Raw genomic sequence first — 20,903 nt, 5'->3', positions numbered from 1 at the left:
GTCAATAACTTCCGCGGCAACAAGGCTCGCCATTGGCTGTTTCGGTTGCTGATGATTTTTAGGGATGCACGAGCCGTTGATACGCATCGGCTCGCGAAAGTAAAGAACGGTTTTTTGAGCGCCCCGAAACTGATCGTTCGCCCGAAGCCGAAGTTTACCGAGACATTACGGTTTTTGTGTATATGATACATATTCTGATTTTGATCTCTGTGAATGTATTCCTTGTACAACTTTTGCGTTATGCGTTTCACGCATTGGTTGTGCGAAGTCAGAGCAAATTCTTTGCGAATTGAAAGGACACATTGGATGATTAAAGCTTGAACTTTTGCGTGTAGATGTGGTACTTGAAATAAGTACCCGCGGTCGGATCTACCGCCCGGATTTCACGTTATCCGCCTTCTGGCCAAAGCACATCTTGTATGGCTGCCTGCTACCTACACTTTTGCCTTCCGTAGCTCTCTAGCCAAAAGCCCGCGTATGCCGGTTGGAGCAGAGTCCTAACATTCCAAGTGCCAAGTGCCTAGGTCTATAGCAATTGTTCCGATTCGTATCATTCTCTGGACCGTTGGTAGTATGTTTATTTTAGCATGCTGCCTTACTAGGGCTACGATGCCTAGTCTCGCGACGGGGCTGCCGTCTTGGGTATAGCTGGCGAGACATTCATAGTTCAGCCTTCCGCTCCGGATCAGTCGCAGTTTAATCTCTCAGGATTCCACCTGCGTCACAATACTACGCCAACCCACTCGATCCATGGCAGCTTGTCTCCAGTTTCTTGAGAGTCCCACACTTTCAAGATCTTGCTCCACTTGGTTTTACCACCGAGTTTGTTGCGCTTTACTACGTCTTGTAAAGGCAGAATTCTGTCACCATTCTGCGGGATGGAACTTTCTGGATACTGAGTTCGCCGTTCGAGTTGCACTGCCTCGTATTTCATGCTTCGCCTCCATACGCCATCCTCACATACTCCGCCGAAGGTGGTCCTAAGAACACGTCGTTCGAAAACGGCCAGTGCTTGCAAGTCCTCCGATCTTATAAGCGTCTTGTACATGGTGCACTAGGTACGGAGGCGTAGGTTACCAGACTTCAAGATCCTGTGGAGTCCGTATTTGACACGACTTCCAGCTACAACACGTCTGCGTATTTCTCTACTGCAGTTATGTGACGTTACTCATCCGAGGTACACAAATTTGTCCACCACCTCGTCGATTACAGCGCTGTTGCCTATGCAAGCCTTATCGCGATCGATTCCACCTGCTAGATACTTGGTCTCCGACGTATTCAGCTTTAATCCAACCTTTCCTGCTCCACGTTTCAACTTGGTGTGAACCGCCTGGAACGTCCTTTCGACAACGTCCACGTCTTCAACGAAATATAAATTAACTGGCTGTATTTATTGAAGATCGTGCCTCGTGAAGGCCGAACGTTTCATAACACCTTCAAGCGCAATACTGAACAGAAAGCAAGAACAGATTAGCGTCTTGTAGAAATCTTCACACAGAACTGTCCACCATCCATCGACAATTCCGTAAGGAATCCACTTTCATCTATAGTTTTCTATAGCTCTGCACGGTCGATAGTATCGTAAGGGGGGCTTGAAAACGATGAATATGTGACGCGTGTGGACTTGATATTTACGACACTTTTGGAGAATCTACCGCAGCCTGGAGATTTGGTCCGTTATCGATCGCCCATCCACAAAACCGGCCTGATAACTCTTCTTAACCCTCTTCTTGCTAGTGATGAGAGACGGTGAAAGATGATCTGGAATAACACTTTGTAGGCTGCGTTCAGAATCGTAATTGCTCGGTAGTTCTTATATAACAGTTTATCGCCCTTCTTGTATATTGAGTATATTACTCCCTTCTTCCGCTCCTGTGGTAGCTGTTATGCTTCCCTCATCCTGACTATCAGCTAGTGCTGACCGGAACCAACCCTATTGGGACCCAGCTTAATAAGCTCTGCTACAATGCCATCTTTTCCAGCTGTTTTGTTGTTTTTGAGCTACTTAAGCTTCACCTATTGTGGGGGCAGTATGTCTCTCTCATCCGCTGTGCTGACGAAGTCGTACCTTTTTCTGTTTTGGTCTTCAGCCTCTGCGCCATACAGACGTTCAATGTCGATCACCTCACGTTCATCTGTCAAGATTCTTCCATCCTTATCCCGACTCAACTCGGCTAGAGGCGCAAAACCTGCTCGAGATGCGTCGAGTTTGTTGTGAAACTTATGCGTTTCTTGAGAACGATACAGCTGTTCTATATCCTCACACTCCTGCTCTTCCAAGAGGATTTTTTTGTTTCGGAACAGATCTTCATTTCTGTTTATATCGCATCACTGTTTGATATGTCCTTTGCGTCAGCATCAATACCGGCACTGTATTCTGCTGTGACATTATTCCACAGCCTTGGGGCAGCATCCCGAGAGGTGCCTTTCGTCAATCAAAATGTGATCCATTTGCGATTCAGTCTGTTGTGATGATCTTCAGGTGTACTGAAATAGGAGACTATGCTGGAAGTCGGTACTACGTATGGCCATGTGCTTGGCCTAAGCGTTGAGATCCCCTTTAACGATTTTGACGATTTGTTTTGGGCAGCTATTGCATGCACGCTTCAGCTACTTATGTATCGCCATCGTTACTTCCTAAGTGAGGGATGACGACAATGAAAATAACGATGCTAACATTGAAGAAATGGCCTCTAATTCTAAAAAATTGAAGCCATTTTCAACTGATATGTTAGGTACCAATCAAAATATTATTATGTCGATACCATTTTAAAAAATGTTTTATAACATATTTATTTAGTAAATATTTTTAATGTTTATCTTGACAACTTACCTTTGATTTCATTTAAAAAATTGTACAATAAATATGGAAACCCATTATTATTGATAAACGGTTAAAAAATAGATTGATCTTCTACTTGAAACACAGTTCGTACCAATAGACAGTAAAGCGTACCGACTCGACTCGATCATATATTTCAAATGAGACGAGTTGCTTGTCGAAGCTTCTGTAATATGGCTTATAATAATTCTTAGAGTTAGATTCACCAAAATGCTCAAAATTTCCTCAGAAATTTATGATGTTAAAACATTACCGCAATCTTACCTTTCAGGTCACCGGCGATGTTCTTGAACTACCAAATTTTCACTCATTCATTTTTATGTACCAATCCCAATTTTTTTATCGATAATTATGAGTTTATTACAGCACAGTGGAAGATTATAGGCATAAATTATCACTAAAACCATTGGATTAGCACTTTCTATTATTATCTTTTCCTGACAATGCAATGTTTTTCACTCGACAGGTTGCTATGATCGTATCACTTCTCAAGCGAAATGACAGGAGTGGCAAGCATTTGAAATACATAACCACATTCAATAATCTGATGTAAAAGTTGGTTGGAAAATGGATATTCTCTATAAAATTTCTCAGTTATACCGCACGTCTAGCTTCGCTATTCATTGTTATATATTTCGAGTAGATATAAATGTAATAGAAAGTAAGTCATCTTTTTCTTATTGTTTTTTTAAGGCACTCAGCAGCAATGGTTGTTGTATAAAATTTTGGAAGTAACTATCAAAACAGTCCTTTTAAAGTGAAATTTGGTAAAACGAAAATCCGAATCGAATTAATAACGCGGCCCAAGATAGGTATCAATAAAAATCAGTATCCTGATAATACCTGTATTCTATCACGAATCGAGAAATCTTAACAACAAAAAAAATCACTCGCAATCACAACAGAAGTGCTAGCTTATGATGGTGGTTACAAGGTTAACGGTTGGGAAATTGAATAAATATCAACAGCAAGGGTAAGAAAACATTTCAATAAATATATCTATAGATTGCATATGATGTACCGACACCTAGGAGAGTACTTTTAATGCACTTCTGCAGGATGATTCCTGCTATAAATTATTATTATAATAGTTTGTTATCATCGAGTAATCACATTTTTTTCGTTTTTTGTTTTATTACGAATAAATATTAGCTATGCTGATTATCTGTAATTTCAACAAGGATTTGGCAATTAGGAATTGCTTTCTATCGTCTAAGCTGCATAGAAATCGTTAATATGTCGATTATAATATCTAATGGAATGGATATTTGATCGTGCTAAGTATATAAATATTAAATATTAGTCTCGCAATCGCAACTCTCTGAATATTTCATTTTTCGAAGGTTAGAAAGTGTAAGATTGCTTCTGTTTTGTAAAGAAAGAGCATCTAGAGTCCAGTGTAGACCTGTTTCATAAAATTACTAGATTCGAAAATATCACTACCTTTAGTCAGACTGTTAAACGTGTGATGAGTGTTTGTTTTGCTACAGTGTGCATTCGTTAATTTAACACAGAAAAATTGATGTCAAAGAACACCACAATTCAAATTAACTCGAACAGAGTCTTGATCTGTTCTATTATTTTCTTGATTCCTTTCTACTTACCTATAAAAATCGCTCGTTTTTCGTTGACCAAAACTTGGTGAATGAAGGTATCTTCATCGGTCGAAACGTCGATTAAGGTTAACTCGACAATGTCGTCGCTCGGGTTGATTTCGTCCACATGAATGCTGCGCACCTGCCCAGCGAACTTTTTTTCGACGGTGAGTGTCTGGAAACGCACCGCGTCACCGGTGCTCCAATCGGTATGCAGCGGTTGAACTCCTGCAGGAGACCAAAGTTTAAACATTTTGTATCAACTACAAACAGAGCTCGAATGATGGTCGCTTACTCACCGTAGAGTTTGGCTTTTACTGCCTGCTGCGGAAGTTTGCGCAAATGCTGCGGTAAAATTCGCAGTGAATCACTATTCACAATTCGGATCTGCCCGAAATCACAGAAATAAACGTGAATTGATGTTGGCCCGTCTAGAATATTGACGATCAGCACTCTGTTGAAAAATAGTATGAAAATTTGTGCAAAATTGAGGTAAAATTTATAGAACTCTACCTGTACCAGAGACTGTCGTCGCTGTTCAAGCCAGCATACGCCTCACCCTTTTCAATACTATCTTCCGATACGCGTTTAGCTTCGGACAGACAATATTTCTGCAACTCCACCATCATTCGTTGAAGATCGATTGCCTGCATGTATGGCTGAACGATGAAATAGTTCGGACTGGACGCGATCGTGACGTTCACATCGAACCGTTGACCAACTGCCGGGAGTTGGAATTTTGGTAGCTTTGGTGTCACCTGCGACGGAACAGGACTACTAGTGAGCCTGAGGTTGTGGAAGGATTTCGAAATGTCCGCCGCTTCTTGGCTGGCAATCGAATAATCAGACGTGAAGCTGGTGTTTAGCTTAGAGGAGCTTCCCGCAGAGGAGCTGGTAGTTTCGTTGTAGACAATTCGAGGATTACTTATCAGCTCTGAGGTCATCTCTAGCTCCAGCTCGGTACGAATGCTATCGTTTATGCATACTAGAATGTTGTTTGGTTCGGCGTGTATGTAGATCTTAACCAACGGGACGGACGAACACGCAGCTACTTTTACCTGTTGAAGACGGTAAATTCATAGTTGTACACTAAACCCAGTCCAAAACCTCACGTTAGACGTTCCATGAGATGAGGGAAATACTTTAAATTTGCACCCTTAAAATCAGATATGGTCGGTGTTAAGTCAGAACGGACCAAGTCGCAAAATTGAAGAAAAAAAAACGAGTTAACGATAGTATTGGATGAAGATTTTCTTAAGCTACATTACACAACAATCAGATTTTATTTATCTCTAAAACAGCAGAAATAACAGCATGATTTTTGTCTGCATGACCAATGAAAAGCGATAACAGTGTTCAGTCAGAATGGACCAAGTGTTTATTTTCAAGGAAACTGCCTTCGGTCAGCTATTGATAAAACCGAACGAACGGAAGAATTTTCAAGCGTTTTTCCAGATTTCTTTGTATCAGAGAACTCTTTCACTACCCCCCCATCGGAATCTGTAAAGTTTCACGCACTGCCGTGGTTTTGGATGTGTTTTTGGACCGTTTATTGCTGTTACTAACATGACCTGATATCATGCCTTATAGTGTGCAGACAAAGTGAACCATGTGTTAGGCAGAAAAAAGTTGAAATTATCGGAATTTACAGCATCGGTTTGAAGTCAACATAAATTAATTTCAACACTATCAGGCAACTTATCGGAATGCTTCATTGTCCGTTAGTCAAAAAAGTATACTTTACCAGTAAATGAGGGATATGTACATGGTCCACTCTGATTGAACACGTAAATGAGAAACGTTAGTCATTTGTGTGGGTGACACAACATTGCACAATTTCCAAACGTGACAGAAATTCCAGAACCAAAACACGAGGAAACCATCCAGTCCATCATCAATTCTACGGCAATTTTGGCCAAAGTTTCAGAGAAAGTGGATGATTACGAATAACTCAATTGAGTAAATTAACCATATTTTTGTTCCATTAAAACATTCCGCTCCTACCATCGATTTGTTGAAACAAACAGTTTCAAGTTTATTCAAACTATTTTCAATAATTGTTGATGTCACAGAAGCTAACCATGTAGATTAAAAACTTTTTGACTGTTCGACGATCAATGGACTGAAATTATTTGTTCAATTGTTCAGTCATAATGGACCAAGTCATTAATGATTCTTTTTTGATTCAATCAGAGTGGACCAAGTACATTTAATCAGTTACAAACCTGTGCTTTTTGAGCTCACGGCACTCCTTTTCTTCAATCGTCACATTGCATGATACAGTTAGAAGGTTACTCCAACTTATAACATCAAAACTGCGCAAAAATATTGAAAACTTCAAAATTCCCAGAGCAACAAACTTCAAACTCGTTTTTCTCGAAATGATCAAAATGTTACTTAGTCCGGTCTGACTTAACACCGACCATATAGTCCTACGTTAAAACACTCACCATAGCGGTCAGTCCTGGCTTAAGCAGAGCCCGCAGTCGACACAACAGATAATCGTTCATCTCTTCCATGTTGAACATTCGCATCTGGATGGCTTGCGCGGGATATCGATTCAAGGCAACACTGAGAGTCTCCAGGCGATAGATATTGTTGATTGCGACATTTTCCTTGAGTCCGGTGTCTACAAACAGCATTTTACACAAGGAGGATGACGTTTCGGCGATAAACGATGCACGGTACCATTTCTTGTCGGCCTCATTCTGTACCAGATACAGCTGCTGTCCTGTTGCAGTTTTCGTTTTACTCAGGCCGCGATGCTTTGCTTCTAGTGCATTTGATAAAACTAGGTTCGTGATAAGTTTCTGAAATTGACAATATAGTAAAATTTAATTTTTTTCAAATGAATCCAGAAAAACAAACCTGAATGTAAACCATGCCACCGTCTTTGAGCTGGCAATACTCATCGCCGACCTCATCGACGTGCGTGATGATCACACTGTTAATATTTTTTCGATCAAGCTCTGGAACCGGCATGTCATCGCACATTTGCTTCAGAATGACAAAGCTCAGATTGATATCTTCCTCCGAAGAAGTATCAAACAATATAGTCTGAATCCTGGCATCACCAGCAGCACTTTCTTCGCACTTCTCGTAATCCTCCTGAGTGGTCAATATTTCCCCAATGCACACCTTTCCGCAAATCAAATTGTTCAGATGTGGTTTCGATTTTGGGTGTTCACCAAAATCTTCCAATCCGTGAAGTGTAAAACAGATAGATTGTGCGGGAAGCTCAAGATATTCGGCCTTGCATGCGTACAGATCATCCAACGAGACTCGTTCCCAATCGCCAATGTCAATGAAAAAGCACAGACAAATGTTTTCGCCAGAATCTAGCTCCTCCGCTCGAACACGGAACCAGCAGTCGTCTGGGCACACCAGATAGTACTCACCAACAATGATGTTCTTTGGTTTTGGTTTTTCATCCATCATGTAAAGCTCTATATCGGTGACCAATGTATCGAAAGCATCACTGTGCTCTGGCCCAACGAGACGCGCCCATATTTCAACCGTTGAAACAGGATTAGTTACGTATATGTTCCAGTACTTTTCTTTCCACGGAAGCGCAAGCAAATTTGCCTTCATTCGAGTTGCTTCGGAGGTATTCGCAATACTTGATTCTTCCGGTGGAGCGTTCTCCCGGACGTTCGCGAATATTATTGTACTTCTAGCCGTTTCCTCTCGCGAGAACATTCGCGTATGAGAAAGTATAATCGATTCCCAGTGATCGGGCAGCAGACACTTATATTGGGTCCGAAAAACATCGGGAATATTTTTGCTGAACATTCCGTGAGTGCACGTGACCAGCAGATCGAAAATTTTTAACGCAATCTCGTAGTCAGAGTCCAGACACACCGAGTAGCTATTGCGTTCTTCATCGCGCTTGATATTCTCGATAGCAATCTGGGCAGCGGCAAACTGAGCTTCGAACTCGTTGGCATAATCGTGCGGATAGCAGGAGTACGTTGATTTATTGATCTGGAAAATGGGAAATGGTTTAGCGTCCTGTATTTACCACGAGACTAATCGCACAAACCGTAACGCGACATTGGAACCTTTTGTTCTTTAGCTTGTAATAATTGTAGACAGGAGGAAGAAAGCCGTTACTCTGTGCTAAGGCGGCTAGAAGTTCGACCGGCGTCGCACCCAGATTTACCTCATGCAGGACCGACTGGTTTCGGAAGGCAGCAACTGGTGGGGTCGAAGGTACCTGCAAAAAGGATCAATCAACTCCTTGTCTTCAGAACATAACCTAATTTGAAATCTAACCTTAACAATCGAATCGGACACTTTAATAGGTGATGACTGTGGTGTAATTACTTTCGCGACCTTCTCCAAATCGGCACTATCAACTTGCTGATTCATTTTTAGCCGGTCCTGAAGCGTCTTCTGTCCGGGTAGTGTTGGCAGCTGAATAACAGGCGGCGGCGAAGGAGGCATAAGTAATACAGGTTGGATCGATATAAACTCCTGTCGCGGAACGATATTGTTGGTTCCGATTTGCTTAGGCTGGAAGGTTGGTTCCAACACAGGAACGGACGTAGGGGAGCTAATGTTTGTAACTTGCAGTCGAGTATTGACGCTCCGTACTGGTGATGGGTATAAAAGGTTCGGAACGGGAGGTGATGTATACTTTTGGTTTACTTCTGCACTAACTATTCTGTCAATCGAGTCTAAAAAAATGTTCTTAGTTGGAGTTATATCTCCAGCATCGCGTGATTGTTTACTAAAACCATCTGAAGTTTGTTTTGGTTGCTCATTTTGGGTCAGTCTTATCTTTAAATTATTGAAGGGCGCTTGTCCAGGTTTATTAAGGTTTTTGGCAGTCGTGTTATTGTTGTTAGCTTCAGTCTGATTGTCCCGCTTGTTACTGAGTGCAACGTTCTGTTGCTGTGAAGGGAATTTTGGTTGGTTGTAGCTGTACGTGTTCTGGGTAGGGCCATAGTTACGGTTGTTACCGTACTTCATACCACCAGGACCATTTTGATGTATTTGTTTCAATGGACTATTCGTGTTGTTATAACGCGATTGCTGAGTTGGGAGGTACCTGTGCTGGGGGTACTTTTTCAATTGATAAGGCATAATGGGATACATTTTGTTGTAAGCGCTTGGGCTCCAATTGCTGCCGGTATAATTCTTCTGAGGTTGACGCAACACAGCAAAACCTGATTTTTTAGTCTTCGACGGTTTTTGGGCAGCTACCATTTTTAGTATATGAGCTGATTCCTTGCTTGGTTTCACGTATATAACCGTCTAAAACATGAGATAGAAGCAGCCTATATTAACATGTTTTTAAGTATGAATTCGAGCTCAACTTACCTCACCCATGCGGTTTTGCAGAACAAATTCACCAGTGCACCTCAGGAACTCATCCGCACTGGGAAAGCCGAACCTCTTATACATTAGAGGACCTCCCTCGAGTTCTCGGAAATCGGCAAGAATACTTTGAACGGTGGACGGTCCCTTTTTGGATGCCACCAAAGCACGTAGCACGGAAACTGCTGCTTCGGCCTCCTCGGAGAATTCTTTATTTCTCACGATGTTTGCCATTGTCGTCGTTCTAGAAATATAAAGCAAGGCAATAAGTTATACGTTTTGGATAACTGTTTTCTTCTAGGAATAGGCCGTTTTAAGCAGTGTTATTTAGCAGTTAGAAACTTTCACGTTCACAAAATCATAAAATACGTAACAGTTTGTAACTGCTGTGAAAATATTGAAGTTACACTAATTGTTGTTGTAAAAAAGAACCTATTCTTTTTTTAAGACTTTAATCATTCAAATATGCTTAATTTACTTTTACACATTAAATTATTTAGTCTGCACACTTTATATTTATTACTTTTTCAGTACTTATTTGATAAGCCTCGTTTCATAGGGCTTAAGTTCTGAAGCAAATAATTTTCTAATGGGAAATTTTGCTTCTTAATTTAAGTTTAAATAGTGGAAAGAGTATAAGAGCAAACTTTAAAGGGACTATCCTCAAAAAATGATCCTAGGGTCTACCTTTAGTCAGGTTAAGGCTTTAGTCCAATTTGTGCAAAAGGTGTGGCCATTCGTCTTAAAATAATTTGATTTAAAACAAAGCAACTGAAAGAATATAAACATGTTTTATACAGTAATAATCGCACGTGCCAAACAGAACACTAGTCCTCGAGAATAAAATATGATAAAATCGCATGATTAGCATTAAAACATTTTTCTTTTGCACGCAACCCATGAAACTTTGTTTACAAGTATGAAAGGAATGTTTTTCGTCACTGATAATCATTTTCTCTTCATCGCCTAAACTTTTGCGAAACTCGGTCTATTTTAAAAGGAATCCCAATTGAAAACCCAATTCAACTAATTGAAATGACTTTTATGGGTTTTCTAATTTATAGCTTACAGCTTTATAACGATATTTACAGGGAAATTAGGTTACACAAAATTCCTGCACACAAAAGTCTTCTCTCTAATGTGCCACATTCGTTTTTTTTTTCTTTTAACCGAATGCGAATTGCTCCGAATTGTACTGTTATCTCCCTCGCACTGTGTGCACTTGCAGTTGCATAAAAACATAGAGAAATTTAATTTCTCGATCTCACAAACTTACGCTGTAAAATCACTCCTAGTTCCTAACGTATTGTTTCACTTTAGTTGACTGTTTTCTAAACCCGAGCTGGAAAATCGAAACTGGTCTACTTTTACTCAAAATCTGGCCTCCGAAAAACATCACACGTTGCAAACTACCACCATCTTCAGAAATCGAGCACCAAATGATGATCGATCAGGTCGGATTAATATGCGTAAGCGAATCATTGGACATCGCGCAGGGGCAGCAGCACTAAGCAATCCCTCTCCTTCCCATACCCAAAACACATAGGAGATCGCTTATCAACAACCAACATTGAAGATGGAACAGGATAAAATATATGAAGCATCCGAAATATGAGAAAGCATGCATATACCTCTTGCAGTCATACCATATAGCAATGAGCGAGATTGTTGCTGCTATTTCTCGTAGCTAGGGAAAGAACTCTAATAAATGAGAGCAGCAGATGTTGAAAATTTCTTTCAGCTTTGTTTGGCACATGACGTGGGTGTGACAGAGTGCAACCGTGAAGCGCGTGCTGAAGCATCGCGTTCGCGTGCTGAATGGAGCATGTAAAAACGACGTCCGGAATAATATTTTAACAAGTAGACCAACTTTACTCAGAAACTACTCAAAATCCACTCAAGGCTCACGACCTGAAATAAAGTACCATATAAATATTTTGTGGGGAAAACAAGTTTTCCGACGAAACGCTACTGATTGTTTTTACTTCGATTGTTCCTAAAACCATCATGAAAGCAGACTGAATGATTCAAACACGACAATATCTCTTGTATTAAATTTCGCTTGCGCGATCGCAAAAATCTGCGAAAAAATATCACGGAGGATACAAAAGTATGAATCCCAATAAACCTGAGATTGTGTTCAACTATTTGCTTACCGAAGTGAATAGCCATTGTCAATCCGTTTATGAGTCAAAATTGTATGTTACATCTGCATGTGATTTTTGAAATCACGCCGGTGAAAGCACGATTTTGTGTAAAAAACAATATCGCACGCTAGCCTGGAGGGCTAATAGCGGTCTTGAACAACTAGTTTAGTAGAGAGAATTCGATATCGATATTGTTTTTGGCACATTTTGCATGTTGTAGGATAAGTACAACGATACACCCGTGCCCCAGTGCTCAGTCGAGAAAATTTCCAGTTCGAAAAGATCCTCGACCTGATCGGGAATCGAGCCCGACATCACAACTGTGTGTGTGAGAGCTAGCCGACCGACATCGTTAACCACAGAACCACGGGAACCACATTTGGAGTAAACAAATCCTAAAACATTTACTATACATTGATCGCACTGCATTAAGGCCAAACGGTATTGAATCCATTTCTGCCGACTTCGAGCCACCACTTCTAATTTTAAAAGGTACGAGACTTGGTAACAGTTGATTCGTCACTAGTGGAAACGCTATTTTATGTTTGCTGCGGTGAAGCAAACATAAAATAACGTTTTCACAGGAAACGCTTATCAATTTCCGAGTCTTGTGCTTCTGAAAATTCGAAGTGGTTGCTCGAAATCGGCTGTTTGCGGCTTCAATACCGTTTCACCTTAAACAAGCAATGCTGAAACGAAATTATCAAAGAATACGACCATACATTTCTTCGCTTCAGTTTATCTCTTGGTTGCGAAGAAATGTGTAACTTTCATTACTATGGTTGACTGTGATTAAATGCTTGTTGTGAAACCCTTGCCGGATTCAATTTAGGAAATATGCTACTCTGCAAAACCAAACGTTACACACTTACTCTTATACACATCTAACTTTATTTATCCAACTCTTGGCTTATCTCTCAGTGCTGGATACAGTAGTATCTGTACGTACGTTGGTCTCAATACCCCGGTACCACATCTGGTTTTCTCTAGAAAATGGAAACTTTACTCTGCGATGATGTAGTCCTTAAACTTTGAAGGGAGTTTTACTTCTCGGCGCGTTCTAGAATTTTCAGAAGCTATTAGTGATTTTGTGGATGGTTCAGCGACGATCGGAGAAGACCCTCTATCCTCAAGTTCTTGACGGCCAGATCCGCTATTCGGTGCTTCTTCGTTTGACAACCTGTTTTTGTCCATTACACGCTTGAGATGAGCGACGTTCCGTTGGTATATCTTGTCCGTTTTCTTATCTCTGATTTTTGCTCTAGATCCTTCTTTGTTTATAACCTCATACTCATCAGTCCCAAACGTTGTAGTCAGTTTTTTTTCCCGGTAATAAATTCTTCATTAATATTGTGTCTCCTGTTTGTATTCCTGAAAATTTGGCATGACGTCTTTGGTCCTTTCTCTTTCCCTTTTTTGTTTTGCAACAGAATCTCTATCTGTTACCTCATTGGTCGCTACAGCTGTTTCGATATCGTGTAGTGATGGTATCTTTGAACGAATTGTTCTACCATAACACAGTTCCGTTGGAGTCTTTCCGGTTACAGAATGAGGGGATGTATAGTACATCATCATGTAATCTATAAGGTTAGCCTGCCAGTTACGCTCTAACGCGTGATTTATCTGAAGCCGTTTCAGTAACGAACGGTTCTGGCGTTCTACTAGACCGTTTTCTTGTGGCCAGTATGGGGTAGAATGATTCAATGAAATGTCATGTTCCTTACAATAATTTTCAAATGTTGTACTTATAAATTGACGAGCATTATCCAAAGTAATGGAGACGGGAAACCCCAGCCTAGTAAAGATCTTGTGCAATCTTGATATAGTTTCTTCAGCTGTTATTTGCCGTATATCTCAACCTCTTTATACCGGCTAAAATAATCGACTATAACCATCAAGTTTTCTCCCGTTGGAAGTGGTCCAATGAAGTCGAGAGCGACATCAGTCCAAGGTCGAGATGGTATTTTCCTGCGTTGCATGGGTTCTGGTTTACTTGGCAGCCCCACAAGTCTACATCCTTCACACGGTAACAAACTTTTCGGTTTCACGGTCCATAGCCGGCCACCACACGCGATCTCTTAGACGACGCTTCATTACCGTTTCCCCCGGATGACCTTCGTGTGCTAGAATAAGCATTCTGCTTCGTAACGATTTCGGAATCACCAACTTTGTTCCTCGAACTAAAAGATCTCCGACGAAACCCAATTCATCTTTAAAAATCTCATATGCCTTAGCTTCTGGTTTTCCCCTTTGTCCGGTACGTGCACATTCATGTACTATAGCAAGTTCAGCATCTTCTTTTGATGCCTTTTCCAATTCGCAAGTGTCAATTGCTGCTGACTCCATTATAGCTAACACGAGAAACTGGCTGTCGTCGTCAAAGTTTTCACCTTCTTTTGGAAAGCCGTGAAAATGGATCTGCTATGTTCTTGCAACCTTTTCTATATTTGACTTCGAATATGAAACCTTGCAACCGTAAAACCCACCTTTCAATTCTTGACAGGGTCGTGACGTGGGTGCAAAAATGGTTTCAAGCGGTTTATGGTCTGTCTCCAACTCGAATTTCCTACCAACTAAGTATGTCGAAAATCGTTCGACTGCCCAGACAAGGGCCAATGTTTCCTTCTCTGTCAAAGTTGTCAAAGTATTGGAGTGTTGTGGCCTGCGAAACCATGCTCTTGAGTTTTTGAAATGCAATATCGTGCTCAGGTGCCCATTGAAAAACTGTTCCCTTATGCGTGAGTTCCCAAAGGGGTGCACAAACGGTTGCCAAGTCGGGTAGGAATTTTCCGACGTACGTCACTAAATCTAAGAAGCTCCTTAACTCTTCAGCCGTTTTCGGTGATTGGAACGAACTGATTACTGATGTCTTTTCTTCCGCTGGTCGAATTCCGTTTCCTGATATATTGTGTCCGAGAAAAGTGAGTTCCTCCACTTTAAACACACATTTTTGATTTTGATTTCGAGTGCTCGATCATGTTGTTTTTCATCTTCGCCGAACACTAGAATGTCGTCGATGTAAACAACAACATTTTCGCATTTCGACAATATTTGTTCCAGTATATTCTGAAACATTTCAGGTGCACACGACACCCCAAACATGAGACGCTTGTACCTGAAAACTCCTACGTGACTGATAAATGTAGTGATATGTCGACACGATTCGTGAAGTTCCACTTGATGAAACGCTTCCTTAATGTCTAAACGTGAGAATAATCTGGCCTTCTTTAACCGTGGCAGGAAGTCATCGAACGTTGGCATAAGATGCCCTTCTCGTTTGATCGCTAAGTTTGCCCTTCGCATATCGACGCATAGTCGCAAATCCCCGTTATCCTTGACAATTGCAACTAGTGGTGAAACCCACTGACTGTACTCTTCGACAGGTTCAATAATATCAGCACTCAGAAGCGAGTCTAATTTTTCCCAAAAGAGCTAGTGGTGGCCGACGTGCGTGTTGTGTCACCGGCGAGATTGTTTCGTCGATTGGAATTTTCAGCTTGATACCCTTCATCTTTGGAAATGGATGCTTTTTTCCTATGTGCAGCATGTATACTTCTGGTGGATTAGTGCAGGGCAGTCCCAACGTCAATACTCCCAGTTCCTTAGCAGTGGCTCGTCCCAAAAAAAGGTTGTTTTCCACCTTCAATAACGTAAAACGTGGTGTCGATAGACATACTTTTCGGTTGGTTTGGAACTTCGATTGTAGATTCAAAAACTTCCTTAACAATAAGCGGTCTTGAGCATTGTCCGTATGCTCGAAAGTTTTGGTCTGAATGTGTTCGTCGGTATTTAACTTATATGCCTTGACTTTGCATTCTGTCCCAAGATATATCATCAATAATGTTTTTCTCACTTCCCGATCAATAAGAACTTGAAGAAGGACTTCACCAACCGTCACCCACAAAAACTCATCACCATCTCCAATATTGAATATGAAATTTGAATCATTACCTTTTTCATCGTTTTCGATTGATCGAATCTGCTTATACCATGGCCGTTTATACTTTTGTTCGGAGTACCTGTTGGCATCATCGGTTCTCCGCTTCATAGAATGAAGATTCTGACCTAGGTTTCCTTGTCGAGACCGACAGCACTTCACAAAATGTCCAAGCTTACCACATTTATCACATGATTTGTTACGAGCGGGGCAATTAAAATCAGATCCATAGTGACCAGTTCTACCACAGCGAAAACATTCTACCTTTTTCAAAGACTGCTGAATCCGATTTATCTCAATTGGTTCAGTATGTTGAGTATCACGTACCGTTGACATTTGTGTGGCTTGATATCGAATGGATTCGTGCGCGTTAACTATTTTCACAACGTCGTCCAGAGTTAATTTTTCTTGTTCGAGAAGTTTCTCTCGTAGATCATTAGAAGACATCAAACTAACTTTATCAGTTACGCAAATTTCTTTAATTTCCTGTATGGTTGAACCAAAATAGCACTTATTGGCCAGCTCCGTTGCTCGTAACATAAACTTGTCAAGCGGTTCTTTTTCTTGCGGCTTGAGAGACCAGAACTGAAATCTCTTGTATGCTTCGTGCTGCTTTGGAGAAAAGTAATCATCAAGTTTTTCTATTGCTACTTTGAAAGGGTCGACTCCCATACGCTCCTCTACTTCAGCTCCTGGGATACTGCTGAAAACTTCTTGAACGTCTGGCCCAGCACGGGCGAGAAAAATATGCTTGAGACGGGTTTTATTTGTGACACCATTTGCCGATGCCAGATACTCGAAGTGTCGCTTGTACCGTTTCCATTCATCTCTTACTTCGCCCGGAGGAAGTGATTTGAACTTAAAATTTGGAATATCGAATTTGTCCATCTTACTTAATATTTTGAATCCTAATCGTATCGATTCTCCTAGGATAATTATCAGTTTTGTAGGTTGGATACCTGTAATGTATAATATATGTCAATTTCAATTCTCTGTTTTTCACATGAATTATTGTAGCTTCTAAAATTTTCAATAATTAAACTCTAACATCAGAAACAAAATATCACTACTAGAACTTCTTTTTATCATTATTATTATTATTTTTACCAGCGATACGCTTTACTAGCGGTTTCAAGAAACTGGTCTAATTAGCAAAGCATTTTCATCATATTTTCTTCCTCTATATATGGGAAATTAAACTGAATCGCACATTTGTGCTTATTTTCTTTTCTTACACATTTGTGTCATACTGCGCATTTGCGCCAGGTATTTCCTACTGCGCATTTGCGCCAGTGCTTTTCACTTTCTTCTGCTGCTGCACATTTGTGCCAGCCAAAATGAACTCGTTTGCATAAGCCATTGAACTAGCCTTTTCCCACTTATTGGATTGTTTTTCATCTCCGTGTTGCACATTTGTGTCAACCACATTGAATTCACGCCTACTTTAGGCTTCAGTTAATTCACGCGATATTCTTTTTCACGCATTATAACCTACAATTCAATGCATTCGCTACACCAAACTTCCATATCAAGCATCTTACCTCGTTGAATGCAATTTTTACGGATGCATTTCTATTTCGCTGCGACCCTGTCGTTGAATAAAAAAACACCTTACCGACTGTTTTGAGTGCAGGTAAAATCCGAGGTTTGAAAAAATCCTGTCCTCCGTCGCCAATTTGTGAAACCCTTGCCGGAATCAATTTAGGAAATATGCTACTCTGCAAAACCAAACGTTACACACTTACTCTTATACACATCTAACTTTATTCATCCAACTCTTGGCTTATCTCTCAGTGCTGGATACAGTAGTATCTCTAAGTACGATGGTCTCAATACCCCAGTACCACACTTGTGAAGAGCCTTTACAGATACGATTCCCGAATGATTGTTATACGTTGTGACATTTTCCATCCTTTTCCATTGACTTTTTTATTATTGATCCTACAGAGGTTCCCATGAACACGCATTATAACGACCGCCATTGCAAAGCAAAGCCTTGGTGCTACATTACGTACCGGAACTCGACCTTAAGTTTTATTATACACAGACTTAGCAGCCGGCTGCTAAGTGTACAGGACAATTGCGAGGCTAGCGCTACGATCCTACTGACACTAATAGTCTCTCCCGAGTCGGGACTCATACATACGACAACTGGCTTGTTAGGCCAGCATCGTACCTCGAGATCAATATTGTTTTTGGCATTTTTTGCATATACAATATAACCATTTCTAGAAATAAAGTTGTTTAGTCCCTAGGTGAAATGCATTTTTCATTCAACACCTTGAAAAAATTATGCGCTCAAAAGCTTATGGCCTTGTTTTAGTAGTATTAGAAAACTTTTTCTTATTATTCATTTCAATAGCAAGTACTTTTCCTTGAGCATCTTTTGGTCTTCGAACTTGATGATTACAATTTTCGTTTAATATGTAAAGATAAAATCTGCCAGTCTGTTCTCAATCTCTTCCATTTTCCAGCATAAAAATTTGACACAAACAAGACAACTTTCTTTTATCGAAAACCCATCAGAGCAAGGAGGGAGAAGCAAATAACATCAGCTGCATTTTAAAAACATCTGCTACCTTGCTGCTGCGAGAAACAAAAAACGCAAATCATTAGTAAATTCACTCGAAAAGGTAAATTCGATAAAATAGAGCAGTTTAAGCATGATTGCTATCGCTGCAAGTGTTTAATTAGTATGATTTTGATGGGGAAACATATCTGTTCTAAGTTAAGCGTGTTAGAAAGAAGTGACTTTGTGTATGCAGCGTTTATTAAATTAGGATAATGCAAGGATGTTTTGTTTGAAACAGGTTTCCGGAGTTCCACTAAAGCACGAATGAGCAGTTCGCAGGATGCTTCCGGCACCGATGGGGCCGCTGCTGGTGGCAATGGAGACAAGCAGTGCGGCTCGACGGGTGGAACGCCAAGATTGGCTAAAAAGACGAATGTTTGTCTAATCTGTGGCATCTACACCAACTTATCTTTGAATATTTTCGAGCCTCGGAGTGGTCCCAACATACGTGAAGTTATCTACCAGAAGTATAATTTTCGGGTGAGTATCAGTCGGATGAAGTTATTATGCTGAGCAAAAGCATACCATTTCCGGAACCTGCGCTTGTGGTTTGTACATACATTGTGTTCAGACTTTGCGCAGATTTTTTCAAGCTTGATTGAAATTTGAATTCGGCAATCACTGGCTCTTTAACAATCATTTATCTTTTCATGACAACCATTAGAAATGTTATTAAAAGTGTTTTACACTATGAGGCCATATCATGCTCCTTGAATCTCTATTGCATTCATATCACAGGAAGTGGTATTTGGTATGCTTCTACCTAAACCAGACATAGACTGAGCCTTAGTTTAAATTTATGTCAACTAAAAATCGTAACAAACCCATCTCACGCTTACCTTTTATCATTATGCAGGCCGAGCGCGGAGACAACGTGGATAAATATATTTGCTACAGCTGTAACAACTGGTTGATCAATTGGTACTCACTGCAGCACATGTCAGAGACCCGGAACTGTGACTCCACTCCTTCATCCAGTCGTTCGCAGTCGGAAAACGAAAATAAACGTTCAAAAAACCAGCGCTCTCAACCGCAGTCCACCTCAAAATCCAACCGGAACAAGGAGAATCTTGAACAGTGTAACCAGATATCATCTACGGTGGCAGACTCGCCAAAACGAAAGTGTAAGCGGTCTCCCCGTAACATTTTGAAAGAATCTCTTCTGCAGCAGAAATCCGACCCATTTGAATCGTACCTTATTGAGATGTTGGAAAAACAAGGGACAAGTGTAATCAAAGAAAACGTTTCAGCAAGCGCAACGTTAAAGTCGGCCTCCTTCAAATCCACACTACCGCGTAATACCAATGAATCCAGAAAACGCGAGGAAACCTCCTCCGGTAGTAGTGACATTGTACTTAGTTTCAACTCTGCCCTCTCAGAGTTGACAAACATGATGCCATCGCTTGTTAGATTTCGCCAAACCAAAGAGGATGAAGACAAACCCTACGTACCCAACGAAGTACAGAAACGATTGACTCGCTCTCTATCAATATCTCTTGTTAATAACGTTCCGTTGGACAACAATTTAACAAAGAATGAACTTTAAAATTGGAAAGCTTGAAAAATGGAACGATTATACTCTCGTATTTGTCGAAACGCATTCTCAAGTTTCCTATTACATATAAGCTGACCGTTATAGTTGTAGGTTTCATTCAAATATCCAACGTTATCGTGTTAAACTTGGATACAAAGAAGGATGAGAGAATGCTCTTTTATCTTTCATTAACAAAGTCAAACCAAAAAGTTAATTTTAGGAAATTCCATTAATTGTAATACCCACATATGCCATCATTCAGCCTTGTTTTTGACCTCGACTATCTATACCATAATTAGTGGTGTAATGTCTTCAAACATTGGCAGTTTAAATCTAGATTTATTAGATTGCGTGTAAGCAAATAGTTAAATTTCGAGCAATCGATTTTACTCAAAATACAATGTTAAGATCTCATGCTTCGTATGATTATGAAACCAGCATTTTAATATGTAGTAGATGTTAGTACACAGTATCAAGATATGCAGAATAGTTACAATGGACGCATATGATCAACAGTGCAGTAGATTAATACACCCTGTGTCCAGCTAGGCTTGCATACCGGAAATAAATAGATCTCGTGGTCAAGTCTAATAGTAAAACTTGTTATCGTTTTTTCTTGATTCAAATCCGTAAAACATATCTATTGAATTGCATTTGATTATTCAACGGAAAAGTAAACCATTAATTTAAAAGATGATTCTATACAAAATACAAAAATGAAGTTGGGTAAAAAGCATGTAGGTATTTTTATGGGGACTTGCGATACAGATTAGCATTGTTACTATACAAGCAGTAGTAGGCATTGATAATTCTTTAAATATGTACGACACATTTGCATAGTGAATTTTAGTGCATATTACGCAAAAAGTTCCGACAAATTAAACGAAGCCGTTAGTGGTTCCACTTTGGGTTTTAAGTTTAATTGGCAGGACACCGACCGAACCCCATGAAAAT

General features: G+C 40.3%; 2 protein-coding genes across 3 annotated transcripts; one reads left to right on the top strand and one right to left on the bottom strand.

Moving 5' to 3' along the window:
* Window positions 1–3,450: 3,450 nt before the first annotated feature.
* Window positions 3,451–11,259, bottom strand: LOC129724312 (tudor domain-containing protein 7B). Of its 2 annotated transcripts, none has more exons than XM_055679069.1 (9): window positions 11,036–11,259; window positions 9,763–10,003; window positions 8,713–9,696; window positions 8,480–8,653; window positions 7,306–8,421; window positions 6,888–7,247; window positions 4,951–5,495; window positions 4,737–4,891; window positions 3,451–4,665 (listed from the first exon to the last, which is right to left on the bottom strand). In XM_055679069.1, the coding sequence occupies exons 2-9, from the start codon at window positions 9,991–9,993 to the stop codon at window positions 4,439–4,441; spliced, it is 3,792 nt and encodes a 1,263-aa protein (XP_055535044.1). In that variant the 5' UTR covers window positions 9,994–10,003; window positions 11,036–11,259; the 3' UTR covers window positions 3,451–4,438. The 2 variants fall into 2 exon arrangements, with proteins under 2 accessions (XP_055535044.1, XP_055535045.1); XM_055679070.1 differs by lacking the exon at window positions 11,036–11,259 and adding an exon at window positions 10,849–10,970.
* A 7,100-nt stretch (window positions 11,260–18,359) lies between these two features.
* On the top strand, window positions 18,360–20,548 carry LOC129726198 (uncharacterized). Its single transcript, XM_055682921.1, has 3 exons — window positions 18,360–18,476; window positions 18,654–18,895; window positions 19,272–20,548. Exons 2-3 carry the CDS (start codon window positions 18,680–18,682, stop codon window positions 19,959–19,961), a joined length of 906 nt encoding a protein of 301 aa, XP_055538896.1. The 5' UTR covers window positions 18,360–18,476; window positions 18,654–18,679; the 3' UTR covers window positions 19,962–20,548.
* Window positions 20,549–20,903: the final 355 nt, after the last annotated feature.

The sequence above is a fragment of the Wyeomyia smithii genome, chromosome 2 (genome assembly GCF_029784165.1).
Source record: "Wyeomyia smithii strain HCP4-BCI-WySm-NY-G18 chromosome 2, ASM2978416v1, whole genome shotgun sequence".
In the NCBI taxonomy this organism is placed as follows: domain Eukaryota; kingdom Metazoa; phylum Arthropoda; class Insecta; order Diptera; family Culicidae; genus Wyeomyia; species Wyeomyia smithii.
Note: the sequence above shows the minus strand (reverse complement) of the source record. Positions and strands in the feature narration are given on the sequence as shown.